This window comes from Myxine glutinosa, chromosome 2 (genome assembly GCF_964187855.1).
Source record: "Myxine glutinosa chromosome 2, kmMyxGlut1.1, whole genome shotgun sequence".
Taxonomy (NCBI): Eukaryota; Metazoa; Chordata; class Myxini; order Myxiniformes; family Myxinidae; genus Myxine; species Myxine glutinosa.
Genome location: NC_136262.1, coordinates 229,349,585 through 229,364,228, shown reverse-complemented (window position 1 = coordinate 229,364,228; position 14,644 = coordinate 229,349,585). Strand labels below are relative to the sequence as shown.

At 41.1% G+C, this 14,644-nt stretch overlaps 1 protein-coding gene across 6 annotated transcripts in view; it reads left to right on the top strand.

Moving 5' to 3' along the window:
• Positions 1–8,118, top strand: part of LOC137422152 (phospholipid-transporting ATPase ID) — a 160,859-nt gene extending 152,741 nt beyond the window's left edge. For all 6 annotated transcript variants that reach the window (XM_078772335.1, XM_078772337.1, XM_078772340.1 and 3 more), the window contains exons 25-28: positions 123–368; positions 2,637–2,775; positions 4,408–4,538; positions 6,198–8,118. In XM_078772335.1, the coding sequence (XP_078628461.1) occupies positions 123–368; positions 2,637–2,775; positions 4,408–4,538; positions 6,198–6,437 (756 nt within the window). In that variant the 3' untranslated portion in view covers positions 6,438–8,118. The remainder of the gene's footprint in view (positions 1–122; positions 369–2,636; positions 2,776–4,407; positions 4,539–6,197) is intronic.
• Positions 8,119–14,644: the final 6,526 nt, after the last annotated feature.

Here is a 14,644-nt window from a genome sequence, read left to right as displayed (position 1 = left end):
TTGAGAGAAGAGAATTAAGAGTTGAAGCCTGTTGGATATTGACACATTGACCTGAATTATAGTTTTGTGACTTCTGAATAACAATTTTTTACAGTTGGATATATATTTCCTTTGAACCTCAGGATGTGAAGGGACAGTGGAGTCTGGTGTACCCTAAGTTGTATAACCCTGGACAGATCAATAGTCTCTTCAATAAGAAACAATTTTTCATCTGCACATCACGAGGAATCTATACCTCGATTGTCCTCTTCTTTGTGCCTTACGGCATGCTCTACACCTCCATGCGCATGAACGGTTCTGAGTTGGCTGATGGACAATCACTTGCTGTAATTGTTTCAACAGCTCTCGTCATTGTTGTGAGCCTTCAGGTAAGTCTTTCCTCACAGTTCTGTGCTAAACTTTGATTAATTATCAACAATTATCCGTTTCTGGTGTTTGTTCCCCCTCCATCCCCTCCCTCACCTCAAATGGCTACACAGTTGACACCGCACATGACAAAGCCGAATGCCTCAACTCTGTGTTTGCCTCAAAATCTTGTGTCCCAAACCCATCTCTCTCTGTTCCCACCTTACCCAGTCGAACCCAACTGCTCCTGGACTCTGTGTCCTTCTCTCCTGACAAGGTGGAAAAGTTTTTGTCAAACCTCGACTCTGATTCTGCATCTGCACCAGACGGCATCAGCCCACGGGTCCTAAAATCCTGCTCTGCCGCTCTATCTCACCCTCTCTCTGTTCTTTTCACCCTCTCTTTTGCTCAAGGTCATCTGCCAGCATCTTGGAAATCAGCAAACATTACCGCTTTACACAAAAAAGGTGCAAAAACAGATCCTTGCAACTACAGACCAATCAGCCTGCTCCCAATTATCAGCAAAGTCATGGAATCCATCATTGCTTTTGATATCAAATCCTTCACCTTCTCCAATGGCTTGATCTCCGATCATCAATTTGGATTCAGACCAGGTCATTCTACTCTGGACATGTTGCTTCTGCTGTCTTAACAATGGATGGAGGTCCTCAATGCCAAACAGGAAATCAGAGCTGTCTCCCTCGACATATCACATGCCTTCGATATGGTCTGGCACCCAGCTTTGCTCACCAAACTCTCCTCCTATGGTATCCATGGAAATTTCCATGCTTGGCTTGTGGATTTCCACTCTGGTCGTAGTCAACATGTGGCCCTGAATGGATTTCTCTCATCGCCCCTTCCTGTTCTGGCTGGAGTTCCCCAAGGTAGTGTTCTGGGCCCTGTGCTTTTTCTGGTCTTCATCAATGATCTCTCCGACTCTCTGGAAAAACCTCTCTATCTCTTTGCTGATGACTCCACACTCTGCCGCTCCATTCCTCATCCCTCAGATTGGCAGCCTGCAGCCTCCTCACTCTCTGCAGACCTGGACAAAATCACAGACTGGTCAAACAAGTGGAACATGTCTTTCAATCCTGACAAATCTCACACTCTTACTATGTCTCTCCGTAAAGACCAACTGGAAAACCCTCCCATCTACTTTCTCAACAATCCTCTCCAAGAAGTTCTGTCGCTCAAGCTTTTGGGTCTTACTATCTGCCATGATCTTGGGGAAACCACATTTCCAAGCTGGCCTCCAAAGCCAGTCGCCGAGTGGGCATCCTCCGTCGTGCGAAGTCCTTCCTTGGCACACCTGAGCTCCTCACCACATACAAGGCTTTCATCCGCAGCTCAATGGAATACTATTCCCCCCTCTGTGCGGGCCGGTGCTCCTGCCTCACACCTAGCTCGGCTTCATGCTGTTGAAGCCAAAGCTTTCAGAATCATTGGAATCTCCTGCCAAGAAGCTAACTCCGAGGGCCTTTCACTCACTCACCACAGGCAGGTTGGTGGTCTTTCTGTCTTCTACCGACTCCTCTCCGGCCTTGCTCCCCCAGCTCTCTCTGTGCTCTGTCCCCCAAATATTCCTACAGGTCGCACAAGATCTGCCAGCAACCCTCTTATGGTTAAACTGCCAAAATCTAGGCTCTCTGCTCACCTTCACTCTTTCATTCCCCTTTTCTCCCGCCTCTGGAACAAACTCCCCCACTCCCTTCAATCCCACTCCTCCCTCCAGGTCTTTAAAACAGCTGTTTACCACCATCTCTTATCTTCCCCCATCCAAAACCGTGATCTTTTCTACCCCCACTAATTCACCCCAGATACACTTTTTCGAAATTCCAACTTCTTTCCTGGAAGTCCTTGCAGTGTCCATATGTTTTATACCTCTCCCACCTCCCCCCCAAGCCCTCCCCCTCCCACAGTTCTCTTGATGTCCCTGCTCTCAAATGTTGTGTTTGTGTCCTTCCCCCTCTCTCCCCATCTTGTCAACCACTCCCCTTATTTTGTGTTTTATGTGTCGGTTTGACTTTTTGTGTGATTAATGTTAGCTCTTTCACGAGCCTCGATCTTGTATACCAAAAAAAACAAAAAAACTTTATATAACAGGGTAATGGCTTGGGGCTGATGTAGGCCTGATGTAGGCCAAACTTGAATTTACGTTGTTGTTACAAATGACCCGGGGCCTGATTTTGCAATATATATTTATATATTTTATGGGTACACACATTATTGCGGAACAAATGAACATCTACATCTTGCTTCTTAAAATTTTGCTCTGCCTGTTTGTCTTTCAGGTTGGCCTAGACATGGCTTATTGGACTCCGATCAACCAGATCTTTGTGTGGGGTAGCATTGCGATGTACTTTGCAATAACATTTGCACTATACAGTGATGGCATGTACACCATTCTTCCTGGAGCCTTCCCTTTCATTGGTAATTTATTTATACAAGCTTTTATTACCTTTCAGAAAACAAACATTTTTGGTGTCAGTCGTGGGATGCAGATAATATAACAGCAGGCTTATTTTACCAAAATGAATGAGCAAAGGATTTTGAAGGATTCACTAGTACAGTACATCAGACATGAATCTGAACAAATGTGAAAACTGAATTACATTTATCTTTACATCACTTAATAAGGAAATGTTGAGTTGCATCTTGGAGACGGCGTGAAGCTGGAAGGTGTGAAAACATTTTGCTACCTTGGAGACATGCTGAATGGAGAAGGTGGATCAGACTCGGCAACGGTTGCAAGAGTGAGATGTGCATGGAAGAAGTTTCGGGAACTGAGTGGTGTGCTGATGAGGAGGGGAGTGTCGTTGAAGCTGAAGGGAAAGGTGTATGCTGCATGTGTGAGAAGTGTTATGATTTATGGGAGCGAGACATGGGTAATGAACGTAGAGTAGCAACGAAGGCTGGAAAGGGTGGAAATGCGAATGGTTCGGTGGATGTGTGGAGTATCGTTGAGAGAGAGGAAGACAAATGATGAATTGCGAAAAATGATGGGAATAGAGCCTGTGATGGATGCTGTGAAGAGGAACAGGTTGAGATGGTTTGGTCATGTGTTGAGGAAGGATGAAAGTGACTGGTTGAGAAGAGTGATGGAAATGAATGTAGAAGGAAGTAGAGGATGGGGAAGACCGAGAAAGACTTGGCTAAAGATGGTGGAAGAAGAAATGCGGGCAAGGGGGTTAACAAGGGGAGATGCAGAAAATAGGGCAAAATGGAGAAGATTGTCATGGGGACCGCAAGGCTAACCCCCCGCTCTCGCAGGGAAAATGGCTTTAAAATGCATGTTGTTGTTGTTTACATCATTTAGTGTCACTGAATATATATATATATATATATATGTATGTTTATCTAGTATTTATATATACTAGGTTGGGCCACTGATTGGGGGGGTAGAAAATTTATTTCTGAATTTACATTGTCTCACCCCTTCGTTGTGTTCCTTTTTGGTTAAAAATTATGCATGTAATGTTTTGTGACGATTAAACTTTATGAAAAGGTTCCCCAACAACACCAAATTTTCACCCCCTACAAAACGGGAATTCCCGTTTTCCCAGTAGCGGTGTTTTTTCTCGGTGCAATGCAGTAAATTTCTAAGTACTCTTATTCAACTTCAATTACTTTCCAATACATCATTTTCCCTTGAGAGAAAATGAGAATTCCCGTTTTATGGAGGGTGAAAAAGTTTGAGGTCGTTGTGGCACCCATAAACGAACCCTAAATTATAAAGTGGCGGTACGGGAGGATACAATTTCTGGATCCAGAGTCGATCAACACATCTTCCCAAAACCTTTCGGATATGTATTCCAGTTTAACCTTTGGCTCAGAAACTATAAATGAGTCGTGAGTGTTTAAAGTCAACAGTACCAATGTTATACCAATTTATTTTGCTACCTACGTAAATCCACATCCACATATTTGTTCCAATAATCTAGAGCTAATGTAACATGGGTCTACTTTTACTTCTAAGTACAACTATTGCATGGAGTAATTTTGAAGTAGATGAGGTTTATATATTTTTAAGTGATCTCATTTGTGTGCGGGTGTTGAACACAGGTGCATCACGTGCGCCGCTGAGCCAGCCCACAGTGTGTCTGACGGTCTTACTGACGGTTGTTATCTGCATGGTTCCTGTGATCGTCTCTCGCTTCATACACAACGACCTCTATCCCACCTTAAGCGATGCGGTATTCGTTGCACCACGCTTGCATTACCACACACACCAGCACAGTTTTTATTTATTTTTAATGGATATGACTGACACTGACATCTTTTCTCGAATAAAGAATTTTGATGGAGCCAGACCTGACTTTGAGATCCTAAATATAGTTTTCATACAACAAGACTTTAGTACATGATTGGATAGTTTGTGGTAATCGTAGTTTTGGAGGGTTTAAACTTCTTGTTTATGTGAAGTGAAGTTAAGGGATCAATAAGAATTCTCAATTTAATACATGCTTTAATATATAATTTTGTTTGATATAAAAGAGGTGAAAATGATACATTTGGAGAAAATGAAAATACTGGCGAGAAGGAAAAACACACGAGCAAACTTTAGTTTGCTTCCACAATGTGAACCCAACAAGAGCAGTAAAGCCTTCGTTCAGCAACATTACACATGATAAACTCGTAGCCGCATTGGACTGAGCAGTAGATAAAGCAACTGCTATAAAAATGTATTTGAAAAAAAAAAAAAAAAAACATTTCGGGGGGGGGGGGGGGGGGGACGAGGGGGATTTATTTGAAATTTATTTGGGGAAAAATTTTGGGAGGGGGGAATTTATTTGGTAAAACAAAATGGAGTATATGGTGTTGTATGATTCGTTTGGTTGGTTAATATCATGCTGTATGTTGTTTTGGCCCATGAAATCACGCTATATTTAAAATATCATATTTCCCAATTATGAAGAACCGCTTTAAAAAAAAAAAATCGTGTATCCGGATATTTACCAAAATCGAACCAATCCGTCCTTGTCACACACCCAACCTTTCGACCAAGTTTTGGCCGAATCCATACATAACTTTTTTGAGATATCCGGCTCGTATACAAACAGACAAACAGGGGTGAAAACGTAACCTCCATCCAACTTCGGTGGCAGAAGTAACAAGTAAAGACAACATATTTGCATCGAGCTAAAATGAGAATTGCAAAAGCACCTTTCAATTCCTCAAAATCGGACAAATTAATCATTCATTGCCTGGAAGATTGGAACCATAACATAATATCAAGTTGCTGATTGTTGTAATGTGAGCAATTTATGATAAACAGCCCAGCCCAGACCTATCTCAGCTAAAGCTGTCAGACATCTGCTGTTCTAGTGACCTCAGAGCAAGCAATAACAGGAGTGTATTGTACATTAATCGCCTGTGGTTAACCGTTGTTTTCTCTCGCTCTCGGTATGCAGCTACAACCTTGGACTTGTTTGTTTCAGTGACATTTCCCTAATGCAGTAACTTTGCCATAGCAATGTCTCATATGCTTAGCACCAATTTCAATTGTGATTTCTGGTCCTTCTTGGAATGTAATGTGCCAATTAGTGGCTTTCATTGGAATTGTCACCAAATTATATTTTGTTTTGAAGAAAGACACCTGCAGTAAGCTCGCTCCCCCGAGTTTTAAAATAACTTTTGAACGAGTTATAGAAGGTATATAGTTTGTGTAGAGTTATTTCTGAAGTCTGGGGGGGGGGGGGGGGGGGGTTTATGCAAAAGGTGTTGTGTTGATATTTCATTCTGTTAAGTGCTATGCTTCCCGGCAGGGATTGAAGTAGGCACAAGTTGGGAAGGTGAGCAGTGACCAAATTGGGGTGTGCGTGTGTGTGTGTGTGCGTGTGTGTGTGACACAGGTGCGTGTTCTACAAGTGCAGGAACGTCGCAGACCTCAGCTTCGGCGCCGCAAGCCAATGCGTCGTGTTAGCATGCGTCGCTCGGGATATGCATTTGCACATACATCAGGCTTCGGGAAACTCATCATGTCTGGCCAAAGCTTCCGTGCACCTCCTCGCCAGAGGGCCGAATCACCGAAATTACGTCATCAGCCCAGCGATCTGGAGAAAGTCACTGAGGAAGGACCTCAGATGGTTTAGCCTGGCTATTTTGCCTGGTTTTCTATTTCCAGGCTATTTTGCCTGGAAAACCAGGTTTGCCTGGTTTTCGTTTTGACTATTCTACTTGGTTCTGTACCTGTGGATACCCCCTCTTTTTCTCTTTACATTCATTCCGGTTCCTCTCTATCACCTTGAAATTATTTGCCAGTCGTTGAGAGAGAATTTTAAATGGCACCCTCGTCTGCGGCTTTTCTCGCACTCTCAAACTTAAACCCGTGGTCATATTTTGAGGTTTGTTTTTGAAAGATGTTTTTCATGAGTCATTCAAAATGTTCTTTAAATGAGGTACTCGCATATACTAACCAGTGCTAACCTTTTGTTAGTTTTTCAAAATACAAGTATAAATAATAAGAAAAGAAAATCCTTTTTCTTATTAATTATACTTATGCCCATACATTGAAAAATGATAACTGTCGATGTTATTCAGACGATCGCGCCTCTCTCTTTTGTACATGTTTTGAACAGCCTTCATACACGATATAACATATTTTAAATGATTTATAAACAACGAAACATTATAGCAGTCGTTTTCATTCTGACTATTCAGTTTTGAGGTCTTACCAAAAAAAAAAAAGTGGATACAAAAATTCAGATTTGGATAAAAAAAGTGTACAAAAAGTCCCTTCAGGAATTTGAGTGAAAATTTCCATTGGTTTTTATGTCACACGGTGGGGGGGGGGGGGGGGGGGGTCCATTGTGGCATTAACGAACCCTTGATTCTTCATGCTTTATTTTATAGTGCATGGTGGTATTTTTATTTTGTAAAACTTCATGACTTACTGATAGCACACATGGTACATTTCACTCAGAGATATTTATTGTCTTACCAGATTGTGCTATCCCCCGATTTATCATATCGAACTCCTTACCTCAGTTTAATACAAAACCAAGATAATTACTTCAACTTGGCTTGGAACGCAGTGTGCATCGTCCACAACCATTAATGCCACACATGATATGCACATGGAGAAACTTTCTCAAATGCTGGAAAAAAAATCAAAAATATTTTTATATGCACAAAACATCTTAGGGTGAGAAAACCTATGGCTGTTGGTAAATATTCTATATATTTTTTCCACAAATCGTATGAAAATCTTTGAAGTTGTAAATATTGACAAAAGTATTTATTTTCTAAATAAATTTTCAGGGATTAATTTTGCTATCTACTGTATATTTATGTTACACATTACGAAGTGGTATAGGCATGAGCGAACACTGGCCTCCATTTCACATGCCGTACTACTCTTATTGCATGTAAATATGATCGTATGTAGTTTGCATGATCCATATAAACATAAGATAATTCGATATGTGTACATGTTCCATGAGGATGCGACGTCATGATGACTCAGCATAATTTTAATAATTTTGAGAATTTTTAAAAAAAATACTCAACATTGCCTTGTAAGGTGATGGGAACATGAATTGTTGTTGATATTGCTGTGAAACGATTTTTGACTGAGGAACCAATCATGCAACATTTGGCATATGTTTATAGAAGTTAAGTGGCATGTATTGAGCTTGCAAACCAATAATCTATTTGTGTAACCTACCCGATGCTCGTTTGGATACAAACCTAAACCCGACTCTCCATGTTTTGTTTCAGGTTTTAAGTGATTGCAATAAAGTTGATATTCTTTTGAAGAATATTTGTTTTGAATGTTTGTTTTGTCCCTGTTTATTTAAACCACAGCAATACGACTGCGTCACCAATATGCCTCCACGTAGTCCCTGCCCGTGACGGGTAGATGCCCTCGTTCACTGTCCAAAAATGTACTAAGTTTAGTTTAAATCCCTTCAGTTGCAGCAGGACAATGACCCCAAACACACTTCAAAAAGTGCCCAGGAATGGTTGAAGACAAAACACTGGACTGTCCTGAAGTGGCAAGCAATGAGTCCAGATCTAAATACCATTGAACATCTGTGGTGAGATCTGAAAACAGCAGGTGGGAGAAGGCATCCGCGCTAGTGTTGAAAACCACAATTCGCATTTGTCTTTGTGTTGAAAAGCACTTTACGCACTTGAGCTGGTGTTGCAGAACTACTTTCCGCACTTGTGCTGGCATTGAATACCACTTTTTGCACTTGTGTTAGTGTTGCAAAACCACTTTCCACACCTGTGCTGGCATTGAAAACCACTTTCCGCACTCATGCTAGTGTTGAAAACAACTTTTCGCAATTGGGTTAGTGTTGCAAAACCACTTATCGCACATGTGCTCATGTTGAAAAACACTTTCCACACTTGTGTTAGTGTTGCGAACCACTTTCCGCACTCGTGCTACTGTTGTAAACCATTATTCGCATTTGTGTTGTTGTTGCAAAAACCAATTTCCACACTTGTGCTCGTGTTGAAAACAACTTTTCGCACTTTGGTTAGTGTTGAAAACCACTTTTTGCAATTGTGTTAGTGTTGAAAACCACTTTTCGCACTTGCACCTGTGTTGAAAACCACAATTCCCATTTGTCTTCATGTTGCAAAACCACTTATCGCACTTGTGCTCGTGTTGAAAACCACTTTCCACACATGTTTTAGTGTTGCAAACCACTTTCTGCACTCATGCTGGTGTTGTAAACCATTATTCGCATTTGTGTTAGTGTTGCAAAAACCAATTTCCACACAGGCTGGCATTGAAAACCACTTTCAGCACTCGTGCTGGTGTTGAAAAGCACTTTTCACATTTGGTTTGGTGTTGCAAAACCACTTTTCGCACCCGTGCTGGCATTGAAAACCACTTTATGCACAAGTGTTGGTGTTGAAAACCACTTTTCGCAATTGGTTTAGTGTTGCAAAACCACATATCGCACTTGTGCTCATGTTGAAAAACACTTTCCACACTTGTGTTAGTGTTGCAAACCACTTTCGGCACTCGTGCTACTGTTGTAATCCATTATTCGCATTTGTGTTAATGTTGCAAAACCACTTATCGCACTTGTGCTCGTGTTGAAAACCACGTTCTGCACTTGTGCCTTTGTTGCAAAACCACTTTCCGCACTCGTGCTAGTGTTGAAAACGACTTTTCGCATTTGGTTTAGTATTGCAAAACCACTTTCCACGCCGGTGATGGTGTTGAAAACCACTTACCGCGCCCGTGTTGGTGTTGAAAACCACTTATCACACTTGTGTTAGTGTTGCAAAACCACTTTTCACACTTGTGTTGTTGTTGCAAAAACCACTTTCCATGCTCGTGCTGGTGTTGAAAACCACTTATCACACGTGTGTCAGTGTTGCAAAACTACCTTCGCACTTGTGTTAGTGTTGAAAAACCACTTTCGCACTTGTGTTCGTGTTGCAAAACCACTTTTCACACTTGTGTTAGTGTTGCAAAACAACTTTCAGCAGTCGTGCTTGTGTTGAAAACCACTTTCCGCACTTGAGCTGGTGTTGCAGAACCACTTTGTGCCCTTGTGCTTGCGTTGAAAACCACTTTCCGCACTTGATCTGGTGTTGCAGAACCATTTTTCGCACTTGTACTGGCATTGAAAACCACTTTTTGCACTTGTGTTGGTGTTGCAAAACCACTTTTCGCACTTGTGCTGGCGTTGAAAACCACTCTCCGCACTTGAGGTAGTGTTGCTAAACCACTTTCCACACTTGCGCTCGTGTTGAAAAGCACGTTCTACACTTGTGCCTGTGTTGCAAAACCACTTCCCGCACTTGTGTTGGTGTTGAAAACAACTTTTCGCACTTTGGTTGGTGTTGAAAACCACTTTTTGCAATTGTGTTGGTGTTGGAAATGACTTTTCGCACTTGTGTTGGTGTTGAAAAACACAATTCGCATTTGTCTTAGTGTTGCAAAACCACTCATCGCAGTTGTGCTCGTGTTGAAAACCACTTTCCACACTTGTGTTAGTGTTGCGAAACAGCTTTACATACTTGCGCTCGTGTTGAAAAGCACATTCTACACTTGTGCCTGTGTTGCAAAACCACTTTCCGCACTTGTGCTAGTGTTGAAAACAACTTTTCGCAATTTGGTTTATTATTGCAAAACCACTTTCCGCGCCCTTGCTGGTGTTGAAAAACCACTTTCGCGCTTGTGTTAGTGTTGCAAATCCACTTTTTGCATGAGCGCTGGTGTTGAAAACCACAATTCGCATTTGTCTTGGTGTTGCAAAACCACTTTTCGCACTTGTGTTAGTGTTGCAAAACGACTTTTCATACTTGTGTTAGTGTTGAAAACCACAATTCGCAATTGGGTTTGTGTTGCAAAACCACTTATCGCAATTGTGTTATTGTTGCAAAAACCACTTTCTGCAATCGTACTGGCATTGAAAACCACTTATCGCACTTGTGTTAGTGTTGCAAAACCACTTTTGGCACTCGTGCTAGTGTTGAAAAGCACTTTCCGCACTTGAGCTGGTGTTGCAGAACTACTTTACGCACTTGTGCTGGCATTGAATACCACTTTTTGCACTTGTTTTAGTGTTGAAAAACCACTTTTCGCACTTGTGTTTGTGTTGAAAAACCACTTTTCGCACTTGTGTTGGTGCAGGAAACCACTTTTGCACTTGTATTAGTGTGGAAAAACCACTTTTCGCACTTGTGTTAGTGTTGAAAAACCACTTTTTGCACTGGTGTTATTGAAGGAAACCACTTTTCGCACTTATGTTAGTGTTGAAAAACCACTTTTCGCACTTGTGTTAGTGAAGGAAACCACTTTCGCACTTGTGTTAGTGTTGCAAATCCACTTTTCGCACGAGCGCTGGTGTTGAAAACCACAATTCGCATTTGTCTTGGTGTTGCAAAACCACTTTTCGCACTTGTGTTAGTGTTGCAAAACGACTTTTCATACTTGTGTTCGTGTTGAAAACCACAATTCGCAATTGGGTTTGTGTTGCAAAACCACTTATCGCAATTGTGTTATTGTTGCAAAAACCACTTTCTGCACTCGTACTGGCATTGAAAGCCACTTATCGCACTTGTGTTAGTGTTGCAAAACCACTTTTGGCACTCGTGCTAGTGTTGAAAAGCACTTTCCGCACTTGAGCTGGTGTTGCAGAACTACTTTACGCACTTGTGCTGGCATTGAATACCACTTTTTGCACTTGTTTTAGTGTTGAAAAACCACTTTTCGCACTTGTGTTAGTGTTGAAAAACCACTTTTCGCACTTGTGTTGGTGCAGGAAACCACTTTTGCACTTGTATTAGTGTGGAAAACCACTTTTCGCACTTGTGTTAGTGTTGAAAAACCACTTTTTGCACTTGTGTTGGTGAAGGAAACCACTTTTCGCACTTATGTTAGTGTTGAAAAACCACTTTTCGCACTTGTGTTAGTGAAGGAAACCACTTTTTGCACTTGTGTTAGTGTTGAAAACCCACTTTTCACACTTGTGTTAGTGTTGAAAAACCACTTTTCGCACTTGTGTTGGTGCAGGAAACCACTTTTGCACTTGTATTAGTGTGGAAAAACCACTTTTCGCATTTGTGTTAGTGTTGAAAAACCACTTTTCGCACTTGTGTTAGTGTTGAAAAACCACTTTTCGCACTTGTGTTAGTGTTGAAAAACCACCGTTTCGCACTTGTGTTGGTGCAGGAAACCACTTTTGCACTTGTATTAGTGTGGAAAAAACACTTTTCGCACTTGTGTTCGTGCAGGAAACCACTTTTGCACATGTATTAGTGTGGAAAAACACTTTTTGCATTTGTGATAGTGTTGAAAATCCACTTTTCGCACTTGTGTTAGTGTTGAAAAACCACTTTTCACACTTGTGTTGGTGCAGGAAACCACTTTTGCATTTGTATTAGTGTGGAAAAACCACTTTTCGCACTTGTGTTAGTGTTGAAAAACCACTTTTCGCACTTGTGTTAGTGTTGAAAAACCACTTTTCGCACTTGTGTTAGTGTTGAAAAACCACTTTTCGCACTTGTGTTAGTGTTGAAAAACCACTTTTCGCACTTGTGTTAGTGTTGAAAAACCACTTTTCACACTTGTGTTGGTGCAGGAAACCACTTTTGCACTTGTATTAGTGTGGAAAAACCACTTTTCGCACTTGTGTTAGTGTTGAAAAACCACTTTTCGCACTTGTGTTAGTGTTGAAAAACCACCGTTTCGCACTTGTGTTGGTGCAGGAAACCACTTTTGCACTTGTATTAGTGTGGAAAAAACACTTTTCGCACTTGTGTTCATGCAGGAAACCACTTTTGCACTTGTATTAGTGTGGAAAAAACACTTTTTGCATTTGTGATAGTGTTGAAAACCCACTTTTCACACTTGTGTTAGTGTTGAAAAACCACTTTTCACACTTGTGTTGGTGCAGGAAACCACTTTTGCACTTGTATTAGTGTGGAAAAACCACTTTTCGCGCTTGTGTTAGTGTTGAAAAAAGACTTTTCGCACTTGTGTTAGTGTTGAAAAACCACTTTTCGCACTTGTGTTAGTGTTGAAAAACCACTTTTCGCACTTGTTAGTGTTGAAAAACCACTTTTCACACTTGTGTTGGTGCAGGAAACCACTTTTGCACTTGTATTAGTGTGGAAAAACCACTTTTCACACTTGTGTTAGTGTTGAAAATCCACTTTTCGCACTTGTGTTAGTGTTGAAAAACCACTTTTCGCACTTGTGTTAGTGTTGAAAAACCACTTTTCGCACGTGTTGGTGCAGGAAACCACTTTTGCACTTGTATTAGTGTGGAAAAACCACTTTTCGCACTTGTGTTAGTGGTGAAAAACCACTTTTCGCACTTGTGTTAGTGTTGAAAAACCACTTTTCGCACTTGTGTTGGTGCAGGAAACCACTTTTGCACTTGTATTAGTGTGGAAAAACCACTTTTCGCACTTGTGTTAGTGTTGAAAAACCACTTTTCGCACTTGTGTTAGTGTTGAAAAACCACTTTTCGCACTTGTGTTAGTGTTGAAAAACCACTTTTCGCACTTGTGTTGGTGCAGGAAACCACTTTTGCACTTGTATTAGTGTGGAAAAAACACTTTTTGCACTTGTGATAGTGTTGAAAAACCACTTTTCGCACTTGTGTTAGTGTTGAAAAACCACTTTTCGCACTTGTGTTGGTGCAGGAAACCACTTTTGCACTTGTATTAGTATGGAAAAACCACTTTTCGCACTTGTGTTAGTGTTGAAAAACCACTTTTCGCACTTGTGTTAGTGTTGAAAAACCACTTTTCGCACTTGTGTTAGTGTTGAAAAACCACTTTTCGCACTTGTGTTGGTGCAGGAAACCAATTTTGCACTTGTATTAGTGTGGAAAAACAACTTTTCGCACTTGTGTTAGTGTTGAAAAACCACTTTTCGCACTTGTGTTGGTGCAGGAAACCACTTTTGCACTTGTATTAGTGTGGAAAAACCACTTTTTGCACTTGTGTTAGTGTTGAAAAACCACTTTTCGCACTTGTGTTAGTGTTGAAAAAGCACTTTTCGCACTTGTGTTAGTGTTGAAAAACCACTTTTCGCACTTGTGTTGGTGTTGAAAAACCACTTTTCGCACTTCTGTTAGTGTTGAAAAACCACTTTTTGCACTTGTGTTAGTGTGGAAAAACCACTTTTCGCACTTGTGTTAGTGTTGAAAAACCACTTTTCGCACTTCTGTTAGTGTTGAAAAACCACTTTTTGCACTTGTGTTAGTGTTGAAAAACCACTTTTTGCACTGGTGTTGGTGAAGGAAACCACTTTTCGCACTTATGTTAGTGTTGAAAAACCACTTTTCGCACTTGTGTTAGTGAAGGAAACCACTTTCGCACTTGTGTTAGTGTTGCAAATCCACTTTTCGCACGAGCGCTGGTGTTGAAAACCACAATTCGCATTTGTCTTGGTGTTGCAAAACCACTTTTCGCACTTGTGTTAGTGTTGCAAAACGACTTTTCATACTTGTGTTCGTGTTGAAAACCACAATTCGCAATTGGGTTTGTGTTGCAAAACCACTTATCGCAATTGTGTTATTGTTGCAAAAACCACTTTCTGCACTCGTACTGGCATTGAAAGCCACTTATCGCACTTGTGTTAGTGTTGCAAAACCACTTTTGGCACTCGTGCTAGTGTTGAAAAGCACTTTCCGTACTTGAGCTGGTGTTGCAGAACTACTTTACGCACTTGTGCTGGCATTGAATACCACTTTTTGCACTTGTTTTAGTGTTGAAAAACCACTTTTCGCACTTGTGTTAGTGTTGAAAAACCACTTTTCGCACTTGTGTTGGTGCAGGAAACCACTTTTGCACTTGTATTAGTGTGGAAAACCAC